This window comes from Lepus europaeus, chromosome 3 (assembly GCF_033115175.1).
Source record: "Lepus europaeus isolate LE1 chromosome 3, mLepTim1.pri, whole genome shotgun sequence".
In the NCBI taxonomy this organism is placed as follows: domain Eukaryota; kingdom Metazoa; phylum Chordata; class Mammalia; order Lagomorpha; family Leporidae; genus Lepus; species Lepus europaeus.
The window spans coordinates 97084841-97103455 of NC_084829.1; the positions used below are offsets into that span (position 1 = coordinate 97084841).

General features: G+C 38.8%; 1 protein-coding gene across 7 annotated transcripts in view; it reads right to left on the bottom strand.

Annotated features, from left to right (window-relative positions):
• Positions 1-6891: 6891 nt before the first annotated feature.
• The window catches only part of USP45 (ubiquitin specific peptidase 45), a 77619-nt gene continuing 65895 nt past the window's right edge, over positions 6892-18615 (bottom strand). For all 7 annotated transcript variants that reach the window (XM_062186540.1, XM_062186543.1, XM_062186544.1 and 4 more), the window contains 4 exons: positions 17949-18046; positions 14385-14471; positions 10892-11045; positions 6892-10030 (listed from right to left, as the gene is read on the bottom strand). In XM_062186540.1, the coding sequence (XP_062042524.1) occupies positions 9900-10030; positions 10892-11045; positions 14385-14471; positions 17949-18046 (470 nt within the window). In that variant the 3' untranslated portion in view covers positions 6892-9899. The remainder of the gene's footprint in view (positions 10031-10891; positions 11046-14384; positions 14472-17948; positions 18047-18615) is intronic.

Below are 18615 nucleotides of genomic sequence, written 5' to 3' on the forward strand. Positions count from 1 at the left end.
ACCGGGTTGACATGTGTCAGCGCCATTTTTCTTCCGGGCAAACCCACCTAGAGTCTGTAGCAACTGTCCTAACATTCCTGTACGTTACCTATAAAATAGGCGGCGCACGCCCCGCCCCCTTTTCCGTCTTTTCCCTGGGCCGAGAGCCGAGAGCTTAAGTGCTCTACACAGAGGGCGCCCTCGGGTTTTTTACTGTAGCAACCTGAGCCTGCCTCAGGAGGAAGTATGTTCTCCGCCAGAAACCCTCCCGCTTCGGAAGAGGAGCCGAGTCGGCCGCGCCAATTTCAGACTACGGAGGGACCCCGGGCTCAAACCGCACCGCCTCTGGCTTTTTGCTCAGTGCGTCCAGCGCGGCATTCCAGGCAGGCCAGGATCTGGCCCGAAACTTCGAGTCCTGTGGGTTTGGGTGTCACTGAGCTCCGCCGAGGGTTCCGCCTCAGGAAAACAGGATATTTGTGAAGGTGGCCAATCTTGACCGGTAGCGAAAGTGGGGGACTTGATCCCACCTCGCTCTTCTTGTTACCCTCAAACCATCGCGCCCCCTCCCGAGAACGCCTGCCCAGCTCTTTCTTAACTAGTACCGGTGTTGGATTCTTTTCCCCGCGACCTTTAGGGAAAAGTGACAGGGAGGTCTAGGTTCCGTCCGGCTGCTCCTTTCCCTCAACAAGATGGCCTCCCGAAGGGAAGTATGCAGTACGATTCTTCGAAAAGAACGTTTCGATTCCAGTGTTTTTAAACGAACAACGTTCATGTATCAAAGTGCCGATTTCCATGTTACAGAAATGTTCCAAAGATAAGTTTATTTCTTAACTAAATCTTGGGAAGTATTTTTCTAGAGAGTTACGTGAAACTTGCTGAAAAAGTGCACTGTTGCCAAACTGTTTCATTGTAAATTGTTGCAAACAGCAAATGATAGTGGAAACAAAACAGTAAGAGTGCAGCTAGATGGATAAAGAATGTAATAGATGTGAGACTACAGATGGCCTTTTTGTTCTTTCTTAATTAAAACACTTGAAATTCAGATTCCTGACTTATCATCGGAATAACGTCTTTACTAGCTAAAGATCTGCAGTCCTCAAATCCAAGTGGCTTTCAAAATAAAATTTCGTCTTGAGAGAAAAGTTAACTATTTACATCATGCAACACCATGAAAGGAGCTCTTGAGGATATTATTGGAGGCACAAGAAAAGCTAGATTTCTTTGATAGGCTCCATAATTTCCACTTAGCAGAAGTTCAACTGAGCAGTCTAATACAGATTTTAAAATTATTTTATGGAGAAAAAAAAAACAGAATAACATATATTGCATGTTATCAGTAATTATCTTTGTACACTGATTTTTCTGTACTTTCCAAGTTTTTTAATAGAGTAATTTTCAAGCTTATTTCCTTGAAAAACATGCTAATCAGAGAACTATTTCATCTTCTGACACCTGATTACCTTAGTGAAACTGGTATATTTGTGCTGCCTATAATCATCATGTAATTGCTCACTCAGCATAGACCTAGCATACAATTTCTTTATTATATCAAATAATTGATTATTTTGAACAATGGTCCCAGTATAGATCAATCACTTTGGAAATCCATTGCCAAATGGAGAGGATTCTTAAATACCCCCAGACAGTTTAATGGGACACTGTCAACAACCACCATTTGCCAGGCCACAAAGTGAGTTTCACAATTCCATTTCCTTTTCCCTAAATCACTCTCTTCGAGGACTTCTCCCTTAACACTGTGATCTGACAGAGACATCAGGCAACTAATTTTATGTATTTCGACACCAAATTCCTCTGAATGTGTGATTTTCTGTGGAAATGGGCAGCTGTTGTATACACGTAATACTGCAGTTTGACCACACTGCACACTGTCAAGTCCTTGCCCGTCCTCCTTGGCAATCTGCTGTTAATGAGTAATAATCAGGGATGCTGTAAACTAATTTATTAACTTCCCCTGTGTGCAGGGTGTTTGAAGTAAAAAATTCTACAGGAGGATATTTTGTTAGTACCAGGTTTTGTTATGGAAACAACTTGTCCTTAAAGTAAAATGGATAAAAGCTAAGTAAGATGAGATGTGGAGGGGCCAGTGTTGTGGCATAATATGGGTACAGCTACCACCTGGGACCCAGCATTCCATATGGGCGCTGGTTTGGATGGAAGATACTTCTCTCCCTTTCTGGGGGACTTTCAAATACAATTTTTTTTTTTTTTTTAAGATGAGATGTGGAAAAGATATGAAGATAGGACCTGGAGTTCTGCGCTGTGGCACAGAAGTTTAAGCCACAGCCTGCGGCACGTGCATCCCCTACCTGCACTGGCTCTTCCACTTCTGATCCAGCTCCCTGCTAATTTGCCTAAGAAAGCAGCAAAGGATAGCCCAAATCCTTGGGCTCCTGCCACCCATGTGGTAGACCCAGAAGACTCCTGACTCCTGACTCCAGCCTGGCCTAGCACCAGCCTTTGTGGCCGTTTGGGGAGTGAGCCAGCAGATCAAAGATCTCTCTCTCTACTTCTGCCTTTGAAATAAATAAGTGAAATCTTTAAAAGAAAAATAGGACCTGTTGAGATTTGAACATCTATAGTATTATTAGGTTCTGTATTACATCCACTTTAGAACAATAAAAAAAGTTAAAGCTGTGACATATACAGTAGATTATTACTCAGCCTTAAGAGGGAATGACATTCTGATAATACTATTATACTATGAATAAACCTTGAAACCATTATGCTGGTTGAAATACACCAGACATAAGAAAGCAAATATTTTATAATTCCACTTATATGAGGTACCTAGAACAGGCAAACTCAGATATAAAAAACAGACTAGAAGTGGCCAAGAGCTGGGGTAGGGAGAGAATGGGAGTTATTGTTTAATGGGTACAGAGTTTTTTTTGAAATAATGAAGTTTCTGGAAATGACTGATGGTGAGGTTTGCAAAACAATATGAGTGGAATTAATGCCAATGAACTGCAGTTGAAATGGTTAAAATGATAAATTCTGTTGTATGTACATTTTACCACAATGAACAAAATGGAGTATAAAAAAAATTTAAAGTTCCTATGCTACAAGCATTAATTATGACAGACTGCAACTCTTTAATTCTTAAAGTAATATGATTACTTAAGCATCTCCTAGAAATTAGTGACAGTATCTCATAACAAAGAGGGATATAAAATAATTGTTACTTAACAATGAACCATACTGGGCTTTATGAAGGAATTGACCATACTGGAAGAAGTATGGTAAACTACTAAGTTCAATGACTGCATATTGTTACCTAGAATCTTTTGTGATCCAAACTACTGTTGCTGTCTTTAATTCATTTGTATGGCATGGCAAGCATTATTTGTGTTCACTAATACTTAATTCGCTGCTGATTATTGTACACAGAAGACTGCATTTTTAAGCCCTTTAAAGTTAGGGTGGATTTTGTGAATTAGTTCTAACTGTGGGTTAAATGATGAAGTCAATTATGGGCCTATGCTTACTGTGGTCAGGTTGCACATTTCACATAAATGCAGCATGTTTCAAATAATGTATGATTTAGATAACACAGCTACAGATTGATAAATCCTTTGTCAGCCTGGACCACTGAGTTGTTGCATGGAAACAGTGCCATAACAATCCCTAAATCCACAAAGGACTTTGCACTGACCACAAAATAAACCATGGAGGTTCTGGGGTCACTTGTTAATATAGCTCTCCCTTTCTGTCACTCTTTTTAAGTAAAAACAAAATAATCTTTTAAAAATGTTTTTTTCAGCTGGCACTGTGGCTTAAAAGGCTAATCCTCCACCTTGCGGCGCCGGCACACCGGGTTCTAGTCCCAGTTGCCCCTCTTCCAGGCCAGCTCTCTGCTATGGCCCGGGAAGGCAGTGGAGGATGGCCCAAGTCCTTGGGCCCTGCAGCCACATGGGAAACCAGGAGAAGCATCTGGCTCCTGGCTTCGGATCAGCGAGATGCACCGGCCGCAGCGGCCATTGGAGGGTGAACCAACGGCAAAAAAAAAAAGGAAGACCTTTCTCTCTATCTCTCTCTCTCACTATCCACTCTGCCTGTCAAAAAAAAAAAAAAAAGTCTTTTTCACTGCATGACAATAAGTGCCTTATTTCTAGCCATCAATATTTGTTTCAATGTCTGCCAACCAACTTTTGCTAATGCTTTTTATTTTAGGTTCTTAATTTGATCAGTAGCAAACTCTGTTACCAGTATCTATATTTGTCTCAAGGTTAAGACGCTGTGATTTTGGGTTGCTAATGCAATATAACCCTGCCTATCCTAATACGTATGGGAATGCAAACATTTTAGATTTTTCTGCTTGGGCACAATTTTAAATGTGTATGAAAATGGTTTCAGGAGGTCCATGAACCTCTGAAATTACATACAAAAATTGGGACAAATACTTTTCTGGGAACATAACAAATACCAAGTTTTCCTTCCCAGACGCTGTATTACCAGAAGAGGGCCCCAGAATTAAAAACCCCATTGTCCCTCCAAAACCCCTCTCTCTTTGGAACGATCATGAATAACCCACAGGTTTTATCCATTGGGCATCTTTTATTCCCAGGACTTTAATTCCCACATGGCTCTGTAGGTAATATTGCTGGATTTTTTCTCCATATCAATACTACCTATTTAACCTGTCCCTACTCTGTGCAGCCTAGAATGTCTATTTCTTTACTTCTTGGATTTTTGTCTTTTTGTGTTCATTGCTATTATGTGTGCACCACATAGCAGGTATTCAGGGAAAGCTCATTAACTGATTCAACAAATGAAACTTGGACTGTAATTTTCACCATAATTTGAAAGTGCTTCATGACCCCAAAATGTTAAATACAAAAGGTGGACAAAATATTTCTTGATGAATTCTCTTGTCTAAATGATTCAAACTTTTTTAGGCAAGATTTATTTGAAAGGCAGAATTACAGGGGCTGGCGTAGCGGCGTATTAAACCTCTGCCTGTGGTTTATCCCACATGGGTGCCAACTCAAGTCCCAGCTGCTTCATTTCCCATCAGCTCCCTGCTGGTGCCCAATTAAAGCAGTAGAAGATGGCCCAAGTCCTTGGGCCTGGGCACCCACGTGGGAGATCTGAAGGAGGCTCCTGGCTCCTGGCTTTGGATAGGCCCAGCTCAGGTTGTTGCAGCCATCTAGGGAGTGAACCAGAGGATAGAAGACCTCTCTCCCTCTCCCTCTGTCTATCTGTAACTCTGCCTCCCAAATATATAAAATAAATCTTAAAAATAAAAGGCAGAATTACAGGGAGAAGGGGGGGGGAGGGAGGGAGGAAGGAGAGAGGGAGGGAGAGAGAGAGAGAGAGATATGAAGAATCTTCCATCCGCTGGTTCATTCCCCAAATGGCTGTAACAGGGTCAGGCTGAAGCCAGGAGCTTTGTCCAGGTATCCCATGTGGGTACGGGGTCCCAAATACTTGAGCCAGCTTCTGCTGCTTTCCTAGGTGCGTTATCAGGGAGCTGGATTGGAAACAGAGCAGCCAGAATTTAAACTGGTGCTCACATGAGATGCTGGTGTCCCTTAACTCACTGTTGCTTAACTCACTATTCCACAACTCTGGCCCCGATTCGAACATTTTATTTTTAATTATTTTATTACTTTTATTATTTTATTTTTATTTTGTTCTATTTATTTGAAATTCAGAGTTACACAGAGAGATGAGAGGCAGAGAGAGAGAGAGAGGTCTTCCATCCACTGGTTCACTCCCCAGATGGCCGCAACAGCCAGAGCTGTGTGGATCCAAAGCCAGAAGCCAGGAGCTTCTTCTGGATCTCCCACGTGGGTGCCCAGGCCTAAGGACTGGGCCATCATCTACTGCTTTCCCAGGCCATAGCAGAGAGTTGGATCGGAAGGGGAGCAGTTGGGTCTCGAACTGGTGCCCATATGGCATGCCGGCGCTTCAGGCCAGGGCATTAACCTGCTGCACCACAGCACCAGCCCTAATTCAAACATTTTAAGAAACATCACAAGGGATGAAGGCTCATCCTTGGTAGATGGTGAAAAATGACCTATAAACAAGATGTTTTGTTCTGAAACAGAGAATTTCTTAAAATTTAGAAGCTGGTTTATAGCTGAGTAAATTGCTGTGGAATATTATGTACCACCACCACCCCCCAGTTCACAATGTGCTTTTTTTTTTTTTTTTTTTTTTTTTACTTTTTGACAGGCAGAGTGGACAGTGAGAAACAGACAGACAGAGAGAAAGGTCTTCCTTTTGCCATTGGTTCACCCTCCAATGGCCGCCGCGGTAGGCGCGCTGCGCTGTTCCGAAGGCAGGAGCCAGGTGCTTCTCCTGGTCTCCCATGGGGTGCAGGGCCCAAGCACTTGGGCCATCCTCCACTGCACTCCCTGGCCACAGCAGAGAGCTGGCCTGGAAGAAGGGCAACCGGGACAGAATCCGGCGCCCCAACCAGGACTAGAACCCGGTGTGCCGGCGCCGCTAGGCAGAGGATTAGCCTGTTGAGCCATGGCGCCAGCCCACAATGTGCTTTTTTAAGGTTGGGCCTTTGGGAGGTGATTAGGCCTCAAGTGTGGAACCCTAGTGAATGGGATTAGTAAAAGAGCCCCAGAGAGATCCCTTTCCCCAGATGTGAACACTGAGAGAAAGCACAGTCTATGAACCAGCAAACAGGCTCACTACACCCCCAACCTGATACCTTGATCTTGACCTTCTCAGCCTCCAGAATTGTGAGAAATAAATTTCTCTTGTTAAGAAATCACTCTATTTATGTTACAGCATCCCAAGAAGACTAAGACATAAACAAATACAGTATTGATAGGCAAAATATGCTGTCAATAATGTGCACTGCAAAAACTCCAGGGCCAATTTTGTAACATAAATAAGAATTTAATATTTATTATATATATTTGTACAGTTACATCAAAATAATGCTCAATAAGTTACATAGCTGATTTCTAAAAACACTGCAAAAAAGTAAAGATAAAACAGTAGGAATGACATGAATTTATTGCTCAAAATTGAAAATACAGTCATCTATCTTTTAAACAAATTTAAATTGAGGACTTCTATGTGAACAAAATCATTTTAAATACCTAGAAATAGGCTCTGTTAATAATGCGCTAGATATTATCGCTCAATTTTACTGCACATTACATTTTTGGTTGAGGCTTATTTGATCAGGTATCATGCAGAAAAATAAATTATCAATATGAATTTAAGAAAAGTAGCTAAGATGTTTGTTTTCCAAAAATTATATGAGAGTTGATACAGTTCACAGTTTAATGTTCAGGAAATTTTATTCACTTACTGTATAAAAATCATGATTAAAATCACACATGCACACTAACAGCTATTAAATGTAGTAAAATATCTCTGTTGGTACATTTAAAATAAGAACAGGTGTCAACTACCTTTTTTATTGATATCAACTATCACTCTCTTTGGCCACCTGAAAAGGCAGTATTCACATAATTCCTAAAAACATTAAATAATAAAAATCTTAAGTATAGATGTATATTTGGTTATGTCAAAATATTCACATAATTGGCACATAAGCAAAATTTTATCATTTTAAATATGGAAAAACAAGGGGGAATTCAGGTTCGATATACCCTGTAAACCAGTTTCTAAATAAAGCTAGTAAACATCTTTGCTATGCTTCTTAAATTCCTTCAGTCAAGCATCATGGTAGTTGAGTTGATGGTCTGTAAACATTCTCACTCATCTATACTATTTCCTGAGGTGACCCAAAAGCTATTGTTATGCTAATGGCCTCACAATTTAATATCCTTACAAATATGCATTGGAAATAATCAAAATTAAAAAAAAATTAATGTAGGCCAATGTGTAATTCAGCATACTTTCTCTATTACAAAAGAATGTTTAGGAAATTTTTGGGTATCAAAACCAAATTTATCCATCTTCAGAAGATAAGAAAAAAAAAACTTGTAGTCCTAGGCAATAAAAAATTCAGCATTAGTTCACTTAATATTAAGGAAATGAAAATAAATGTGTCTTACTTGCATGTACCTTCTGGAATAATGCCTAAAACCTAGGTAGGTCATTCCATTTTACAGAATGGTAAAAGTCAGTACAGTACCTGGCCCACAGTAGGTATGACAAGAAACAGATGACTAGTCAATGAAAAGTGCATGTTTTTTAGTATCTTTTCAACGAGAAAAATGAGGTGATTTAATATTTACATTTGTTGGAGAGGACTGTGGTTGCTATTACCAAAATAGCTGAATTGAATGAAGAAATTTATTAATACTTCTAAAAAATTTCACTGCTCCGGTACTGTGATCCTTCAATGTTAATTGGTTATACTTAAAAAGAAAATACTGCAAGGTACTTATATAAGATACAACCTGACTTACCAGATTAACTTATAAAAATATATTCTTCCATTATCTCATGGTTTAAAAAATCAAGAAAAGTACTATATCTTAAAAAGAGAATTCATGCAATGACATTTTTAAGCACTATATTTTGTATACCATTACCACCTTACTCACAATTCCATCCATCCATATATCAAAAGGCAGCACTGGTAACCTTGATTATGTCATATACATTTACATTTTAAAAAGGGCCAATCTTGGTTAAATATTTCTACACATTATCTACACCCACTATTCTTATCCTTCTTCTCCAGAGGAGAGCATACTGGATCCAGGCACTCATCTGGTGTTTGCCTGTAGTATCATTCTTGGGAAAGAATGATCTGAATGACTGAATTATAGAGTTAATGTTTTGATTCAAGAATATGACAGTGAAGGAGCCATTGTTTTTGAAAATTTAGGCTTAACAGTATTTTTCATGCTAAATTCTGATAGCTTAATAATTTGTTATTTAAAGGGAAAAAACTATCATCTTTTTCATATTATTTAAAAAGAAAACAAGAAAGGTCAACTTTATGCCCCATGAAAATAAAAGTAAACTCACATGAACTTACTAACGATGCTTACTGAAGACAATAAAAGTGACTTCAAAATTCTAAAAACTATTTTTAACATAGACTGAAATACAGAGGTAGAAAGTGTATTTATTATGTTTCCTTGTTAAGTCTAAGAATATAATTCTCTATCACTTACAAATATAATTTGCTAGTTTATATTTCAAACTATCCTGCAGTCTCATATGGATTATCTACTTTTATTTACCAATTCTGCATTTTACAGTTATCTACAATTATATTTTGACTCTGGACAACCACTTGTAAATTATTCCTAGCTCCACCATGAGTAGGTTGCAAATGGTATGTTGATGAAATGTTTTCAAGTTCTCAAAGCAAGAGGCCAATCAATATATTATTGGTAAATCCACACTACTTAAATTACAGTGATGCCTTTTTATGTGGCTGAATCATACAAAATGACAAGATAGCTATGCCTATTAGGCATTACTTCATGTATCACAGCAGTGTTTCTTATGCAGCAGTACACATATACCACTGGATAGCCCTGAGATGACTTTATAGGAAGTGGGACCTGGATGAACAATGTTTCTTTCATAGTTACATGTTTTAATGTTTAAGTATGAAAATTAAACATTGAATGTGAAATATGATTGCTCAAAAAAAAGCTAAGGCTAAAAAAGGTGAAAAAGATTTAAAAAATAATAAGTAAACAATGGCATAGGATATACATAGACTCTGACTGCCTGTAATAACAAGCCACATGGTAAAGGAGGGTTTTCTTCTTCTGTAAATTCTGAGTTACTTAGTTAAGAATGCAAATCTGAAAGCACTGAGTACATTGACCTTACTTTAAAAGGGCTTACCAAAATGGTGAGGAAGTTCAGAAGCATATGAGGGACATGCCATTCCTACAGAAGAGAGGACTACAAAGGCACGTTACATATTTTGGTGGTGTTGCAGCATTCAAATAAAAGTAATCTAAATATTACCATTGGCAATTAATGAATACTCATAATAATCTTTCATAAAAAAGAAGGTAAGCTTGTGCATTAAGTGCTCTTGATTCTGGAACCACCTGCACATAAGTGTCACTAACATGGATCCACTGGCCCACCGATTCATTGTCAGGTTCTTTCACATCTAACAAAACAAAAGTACAATTTTACAATAAGTATGTTTTTTATAGATAGCAACACATTCATTACAAACTTCCTGCTAGTTCTCATTTCAGGAGTTTTTTTTTCCCTCTTGGGTTAAGCATATACCAAAAGGAACTGATTATTTCAAAGTATAATATTATAGGGAACATTACCAATTATCTCTATTAGTAACATTTCAATTAATTGACTTTTTTACAGATTTTATTTATTTATTTATTTGAGAGGTAGAATTACAGACAAAGAGATGAAGGGAGAGACAGAGAGAAAGGTCTTCCATCCACTGATTCACTCCCCAGATAGCCACAACGGCAAGAGCTAGGCCGATCTGAAGCCAGGAGCCAGGAGCTTCCTCTGCATCTCCCAAGTGGATGCAAGGGCCCAAGCACTTGGGACATCTTCCAATACTTTCCCAGGACATAGCAGAGAACTGGATCAGAAGAGGAGCAGCCAAGACACAAACTGGCACCCACATGGGATGCCTTAGCCTGCTACACCACAGCACCAGCCCCAACATTTTAATTTAAATAGCTAGCAAAATATTAGTCTTGTAAACACTTAATTGTTCAGGGAAAAGAACCAAGGAAAAGAGGGGGAGAAAGGCAAAGTTAGTTTGAGGATCCATAAGGAAAGCCAGCAAATGTACAACTCCAACTCTACTATGCACACCCATATATCTTAAGAAGTTTGGTGTCACTGCACTTCACTCTGAAAGTGAGGAAATCCTTACAACCTTAGCGAAGTAAATCCATTGGAGGTATCAGTAAAGTAATAACAACTCTTCAAGAAATGGATGAATAAATTCATTAGTTTTCAAGAATAAAATAAACTGAGGATGGCATACCAGGCACAGTCTTCTTTCCAGTGATATATTCTGATAACTTCCTGGAGGGTGTTCTCACTTTCACATAAGCCGAGTAGTGCCCTCCTCTCATGGAGCCACTGTGTTCCACTATGCCATAGAGACTATAGAGCACTTTATCACCCACGCTTATATTCTTTTAAATAAAGAAAAAGACCCAAGTTAGTAATGCTGAATGAAATGCTACAGTAAGGAAAAGTAAGCAAATACATCCTGCTCAAAATAAAAGAAATGCATAGTTTTAAATATTCATGTTCTCCTCACTGCATTATGAGGTTTGCTCTTTATAAAAAAAATATTTAACTTTCATCTACTCAGAAGGCACACACACACACACACAGAGAGAGAGAAAGACAGAGAGAGAGAGAGAGAGAGAGAGAGCGAGCTTCCATCCATTGCTTCATTCCCCAAATGCCCACAACAGCCTGGGCTAAGCCAGGCTGAAGCTGGGAACCAAGAACTCCGTCAGGGTCTCCCACACAGCTGGCAGGAACTCAAGTACTCGAGCCATCATCTGCTGCCTCCCCAATGGAAGCAGAATAGCCAGGACACAACCAGGCGCTCCAGCGTGGGTGTTGGTTTCCCAGGTGGCAGCTTAACTGGTTGTGTGGCAACAACGGTTCCAGAAATGCATATCAAAATGACACTGAGACACTCTCCCATACCTGTTGCGCTGGTAAAAGTGCAAGAGCTTGACAAGATCCCCAGCTGCTGATGCTGTGGGGAAAATACTTACATATTCCTCATATTCCTCATGGCAATTCAAATGTTCCACTCCTAGGCAGGGATATTGCATGTCCTCTAGCTGAGCTACATATATATTACTTTTGGATCCATGAATCCTATTTCTAGGACTCTATTCCATAGGTACATGTGCAAAATGTAAAAAACAAACCAAACCAAAACAAAAAACATGTACCAGACTATTATCTGCTGGATAATTTGTATTATCAAAGGACTGGAATATGGTGCCAGAGTTGTTGTGTAGCAAACAAAGCTGTCGCCTGCAGTGCTGGCATCCCATATGGGTGCCAGTTCTGAGTCAGGGCTTCTCCATTTCCAATTCAGTTCCCTGATGGGACACCTAGGAAAGCAGCAAAAAATGGTCCAAGTGCCTGGATCCCTGCACCCACATGGGAGATGGGGATGGAGCTGCAGATTCCTGGCTTCCACCTGATCCACTCTGAGTTGTAGTAGCCATTTGGGGTCTGAATCAGCAGACGGAAAATTGTTCTGTCTCTGTCTCTTTCTCTTTCTCTCTGTTGCTCTGCCTTTTAAATAAAATAAATCTTTTAAAATGTTTTCACAACTTTAATAAAAGGCTTGTAAAGTTTCTTTCCCTTTTTTTTTTTTTTTTTTTTTTGACAGGCAGAGTGGACAGTGAGAGAGAGAGACAGAGAGAAAGGTCTTCCTTTTGCCGTTGGTTCACCCTCCAATGGCTGCTGCGGACGGCGCATCTCGCTGATCCAAAGCCAGGAGCCAGATGCTTCTCCTGGTCTCCCATGCGGGTGCAGGGCCCAAGGACTTGAGCCATCCTCCACTGCCTTCCCGGGCCATAGCAGAGAGCTGGCCTGGAAGAGGGGCTATCAGGATAGAATCCGGCACCCCAACCGGGACTAGAACCCGGTGTGCCGGCGCCACAAGGTGGAGGATTAGCCTGTTAAGCCACGGCGCCAGCCTATAAAGTTTCATTTTTATTTAACACATTATCAAATTCTAATAATGAGTGTTAGGGGCTATCATTGTGATGTAGTGGGTAAGGCCACTGCCTGAGACGCTGGCATTCCATATGGGCGCCAGTTCGAGACCCGGCTGTTCCACTTCTGATCCAGCTCCCTGCTAACGTGCTCGGGAAGGCAGATGATGCATGTGGGAGATCCCGAGAAGACTCCAGACTCCTGGCATCAGCCTGGCCCAGCCTTAGCTGTTGTGGGCATTTGAGGAATGAACCAGGCAATGGAAGATCTCTCTCTCTCTCTCTCTCTCCCTCTCTCTCTCCCTCTCCCTCCCTATCTCTCTTTCTCTCTCCCTCTCCCTCTCTCTCTCTCCTTCTCTCCCTCCCTCTCCCTCTCCCTCTCCCTCACCCTCACCCTCACCCTCTCCCTCTTTGTCTCTCCCTCTTTCTGTGTAGCTCTGGCTTTCAAATAAATAAATCTAAAAAAAAAAAAAAAAAAGAATAATGAATGCTAATAATTTGATAGATTGTGTTGGCAGTCCCATAGAAGATAAAATAGATGCACCAGAAAATTGCATTTAAGATGTTTTTGTTTTGATTGGCCAATATACTGAAAATAATAAGTTCAATAAGCATTGTTACATACCACAAATCCTAGACTTCTAGCCAGTAATCATGAACAGGATATGTGATCCCATAACTGTGATCCCATCAAGGAAGAAAAGTCATCAATTTCACCTATGAAACTCCTCCATGTAAATACAGGTTGAATATTCCTTATCTGAAATGCCTGTGACCAGAAGTGTTTCAGATTTTGGAACATTTCCATGTACATAATGAGATATGCTGGGGACCCAAGTCTAAACAAAATTCATTTAAATTTCATATAAACCTTACATACTTAGCCTGAAAATAATTTTATATAGCATTTCAGCTGAACTGTATTTTTAAAAAATTTTCAAATTTATTTATTTTCACTTTGAGAGGTAGAAAGACACAGAGATAAAGATCTTCCTACCACTGGCTGATTCCTCAAATAGCTGCAATAGCCAGGGTTGGACCAGGCTGAGGCTGGAGGCCTGGAATTCAATCTGGTTCTCCTACATGGAGGCAGGGAACCAAATACTTGAGCCATCACCTGCTGCCTCTGAGGGAACACACCTGTATTTTGACATTCTGACACAGCAGATGAAGTCAGATGTAGAATTTTCCACTTGTAATATCATGTTGGCACTCAAAAAGGTTTGGATTTTAGAGCATTTTGGATTTCAGATTTTGGATTTTGCATGTTTAGAAGCAATAATAAATAAGTCTGTTTTCTATACATAATTATGAAAGTATTAGCAATTTTCAAGTATCATACTCAGCTGACATGTACAATTCTTCAAGCAGTACACAAAAAATGGCATGAAAAAAAAAATTTCTAGCATATTGATTTACAGAGACATAGAACTCCACAAATGGTAAAACCACTACTGGTTACACAGATCACCCACAAGGAACAGAAGAAAGCACGAACCCTGCTCACTTCTTTCAGTAACCATCAGCTTCTAGAAGCATTTACAAGCAGCTTTGATCATTATGACCACTACATGTCATGCCTTACTCATCTTTTCAACTTTCTCTTATTCTGTCAAAGGATAAAGGTCATATTGAGTGTAAAACCTCCCATGTTACTAAAACTATTAAAATTTGTTTTCCAGGGAAGAGCTGATTTAACACAACAACAACTAATAAACAATATATAGGATATATTTAAGTATTATTTGCAAGGCAATTAAAAGTCTTTGTATACTGTACCTTACAAGTAGCAGAACAGAATGGTGCTAAATCAAGCATAAGTGGAAAATCTACATGTCTGTTGACTTTACGAAGACTCAAGCCAGCCTTTAAAAAGACCAAAAATAATTTTTAAATTGTTAGTTAAATAAAGCATTAATTAAAATCAAAAGAGAAATTCTAGAATTTTTCAGATATAAAAATATAATAGCTCAAAATTGATACATGAAATTAAAAGTTAGGTCTCATAAATTGTTACTGCAACAATTATTCATTCATATATATATATATATATATATATATAGGGATTGTTGTTGTTACTGCAACAATTATTCATATATATATATATATATATATGGATTTTTACCCTGAAGAATAAGAGAAATAATTATGTTCACTGTGTCTTCTCAACACAGAAAAATAAGTTCAATGTGATAAAAGCTAAACTACTGACATACATGTATCATAAAATGTATCTAACTAAGGGGGCTGGCACTGCATATAGTAGGTTAAGTCACTGTCTGTAGCGCCAGCAGTGCCAGCATCCCATATAGGTGCCCGTTCAAGTCTCAGCTACTCCATTTCCAATACAGCTCTCCCTGCTAATGTGCCTAGGGAAGAACCGGAGGATGGCTTAAGCACTTGGCCCTTGTACCCAATGTGGGAGACTTGGAAGAAGCTCCCGGCTCTTGGCTTCAGCTTGGCTCAGCTCTGGCCTTTGTAACCATTTGGGGATTGAACCAGGGGATGGAAGATCACTCTCTCTCCCCATCTGTCATTCCCTCTTTCTCTGTAATCCTGCCTGTCAAATAAATAAAATAAGTCTTTGAAAAATTAAAGTTATTTTACAAAGAGAAAATATATCTAACTCAGGTCAATGGCCTAGTGTTCCAGGCCTAATTCAATGATTTATTATCTATTAGCTTGACTCTAGGCAGTTTTATCAAAATCAAGGCAGAAAATGGTTAAAAATGGATTTAATTATGTTTTTTTCATTTCGAAAATGTAATGATATTCACTCCTTAAAAAGAAAAAAACCCTAAACATTCAAAACATTTTATCAATAAAAGTAGATGTTATATATAACACTCACATAAATGAAAATGAACTTGTATCTTCTTAAATAAGCTCTCTTTTTCTACTTATAATTCCCAAAGGCAGACTTTGAGACATGTATGTTCTGCATTATGTAATGGCAATAAAAACTAGATGACAAACTGAGAAAGGTATTCGATGGGAGACTCATAAATAGAAACGGACTTGGTTGGAATGAGAAGATATTTCAATCTGAATTGTAGAATTGAGTACACAAAAATTAACAGATGCAACCTTTCACATGTGTTTAATAACTGGTCTTTTCATTTGCATACCATGCCCATAATTTTACTCTAAATTGTGTGCATTTCCATTTATTATCTATCTTAAAAAAAAAAAAAACCTTACTTTTTGATTAAATAAATTTTCTGGCAAAAATATACTTTTATTTTTTCCAAGTGATTTTTAGGATTACAGGACATGTAATTATGAAGACACATCCCAGGAATAACTTAGTCTGTATTCAATTGCTTTGCCTTCTTTATCAGGTGATCTACATAAGCACCTGAGACCACCAATGTTTGAGATCATTTCATGTTAGTACATATCCTTTACCTGTGATACTATAGGGTCCTGTTATTTTTGTTATTGATCTTTTAGAGCTCTGTACGTACTTACAATATTAATCATTTGACATATTTTTGCCAAAGATCTCGATCCAGTTTGAGATTTGCCTTTAAGTGTTGTGGATGTTTCTAATACACAGCTCTAAAGTTACTACAGAGAAATAGGCCCTTTAGGGATGCTAACAAACTAGAAACAAATACGTGGCTTAGGGATTGTGGCTTCCACAATTCCAAATCCCTAAGAATGAGAATGTGGCTTTGCTGACATTACATTTAGCCTGAGAATAAGAAGGAACAGAGATGTCCATAACTATTTCCTTTTAAGGACACGAATTCTTTCTTTAAGTTGTTCATTCCTAAGTAGGGAGACAAGTACCAGATATAAAATAAGTATGTTTAAATATAAAGTAAGTGCCAAATATAAAATAAGTACATTGTGAAATTAACTTATGCAATCTGGCACGACCCTGTCTGGTTGGCAGAGAGTCCCTGCAGATGTACCTCTCCTGGTTGGCATTCTGGCATGATCCAAGTGCACCTGCTCTGCATGCCCATTTCACCTCCACTGAGTTTCTGTAACCTTGGTTACAGAAAAATCAAGAACTTAGTCTAATCCTTCTGTGGACAGGGGGTGTGAAAATAGAGAAAAATCTTCCCCTGACCACCTGAAATGTTGCAAATGTATTCAAAGCTCTCAATCTTTTTTCCTACAATTTCTTTAAAGGGTTTATACAAATTAAGTCTTTCACACAGATGTCAGGTTAAATATTCCTTTATGCTTTCTCAGTCTTTTTTGACAATTTGCTTTTAATAATTAAAAGAATTTATTTGAAAAATATCATGTGGAGTGAAACTCTAAATTTTTTCCCCTCCAACACCCACTGCTTTTCCTGAGTCCCAATTGATTTGAGGTTTTCCTTGTATCATAACATAGCAGCTTTAACTTTTACTCATTTTTTATTGACCATTCCAAACAAATTTTCTCAATTATTGTGTAGTTTATTTTCAAACAGGTAGCAAAAAAAACTCTTCATAACTTTTTCAAAAATGTTGTAGTATTTTCACTTATCTATTCTTTTGGAGAAATTTTAAAATCATTTTAAAAAGTATAAAAAACTCATTTGAGACAAGACACTGTATTAAAACTATGGGAGGGGCCAGCGCCATGGCTCACTTGGTTAATCCTCTGCCTGCAGCGCCGGCATCCCATATGGGCACCAGGTTCTAGTTCTGGTTGCTCCTCTTCCAGTCCAGCTCTCTGCTGTGGCCCAAGAGGGCAGTGGAAGATGGCCCAGGTGCTTGGGCCCTGCACCCACGTGGGAGACAAGGAGGAAGCACCTGGCTCCTGGCTTCGGATTGGCGCAGCACGCTGGCCGTAGCAGCATTTGGGGGGTGAACCAACGGAAGGAAGACCTTTCTCTCTGTCTCTCTCTCTCTCTCTCTCACTGTCTAAGTCTGCCTGTCATAAATATATATAAATATATATATATGTACATATATATATTATATTTAGGTTGCATCCAATTGTAGAGGCCTGTGGGTGTGTGGCCGCCTTGCAGTCCTCACTGCATTTGGCCCTGGCCCACTTTGCCCAGCCCAAGCACCCTTTGCAGTGGGACCAGAAGAGCTCAGGAAGCTGGGTATACTTTACTACTTTGCTGCTTGCAAGTGTGTGTTTTTTTTTTTTTTCTTAATAAACTTTTATTCCCTTAATAACCCATGAAGATATCTCCTAGGTTTCTACCACCTAAATCTTAAAATACTGTGAATTTAACAACTTTAACCAGAAAAAAATGTGTAAACTCTTATGGTTAGGATAGCAGTAAATCCCACATGACAATTCTTTAAATTCAATAAGTTATTAATCACTGAAAATATTCTATACATGGTAAAAGTGACTGTAGTTCTACGAGAGGGACTTTACCTGGTGGAATCTTTTCAGATGGAGAATTAGGATAGGCGGAACGGCAGAAATGAGCAATTGCTTCCTGGCATTAGTATAAACCGCTTCTGCTTTCTTCTCTGCAAAAATACAGTCACTTATTTAAACATCGTCTAACACAGATTATAGTAAAAATTTATATAGAAGCAGCACATCACATTTTTGTAATGTTAAAGTTAGTGAACTTCTCTACTCCTTACTTCCTTTACTGCTTTCCAAAACTCCACTTGAAAGAAAATAAAGGTGTTTTTGGAAGCTGAAAAACAGATTAGTAGTAACTTATGTAAATGTCCTCTAGCCAGAAGCACATCTATAGGTAAAAAACTTGGGTGTATTTCCTGTTTCAGCAAAGTGAGAAGGAATATCATGGTGAATTTTAATAAGTATTTGTTGAAAGGATTTATCATAGGATTTGGATATGGCCAATTGCATATTTAACCTGGATTAATGTAAATTGGTATTTCTTCTCTCAATTGGTTATTTCTTAAATTACTAGTAAATTGAGCATATCTGTGCTGATGCCTTGATATCTAGGGACTTGGTGACACTGGAAGGACAGACCCACTCAAAGATAGATGATTACTTATTATGAGGCTAGCTACACACTGTCATTGTTCTGCCAGCCTCACAATAAGTAATCATCTAAAAT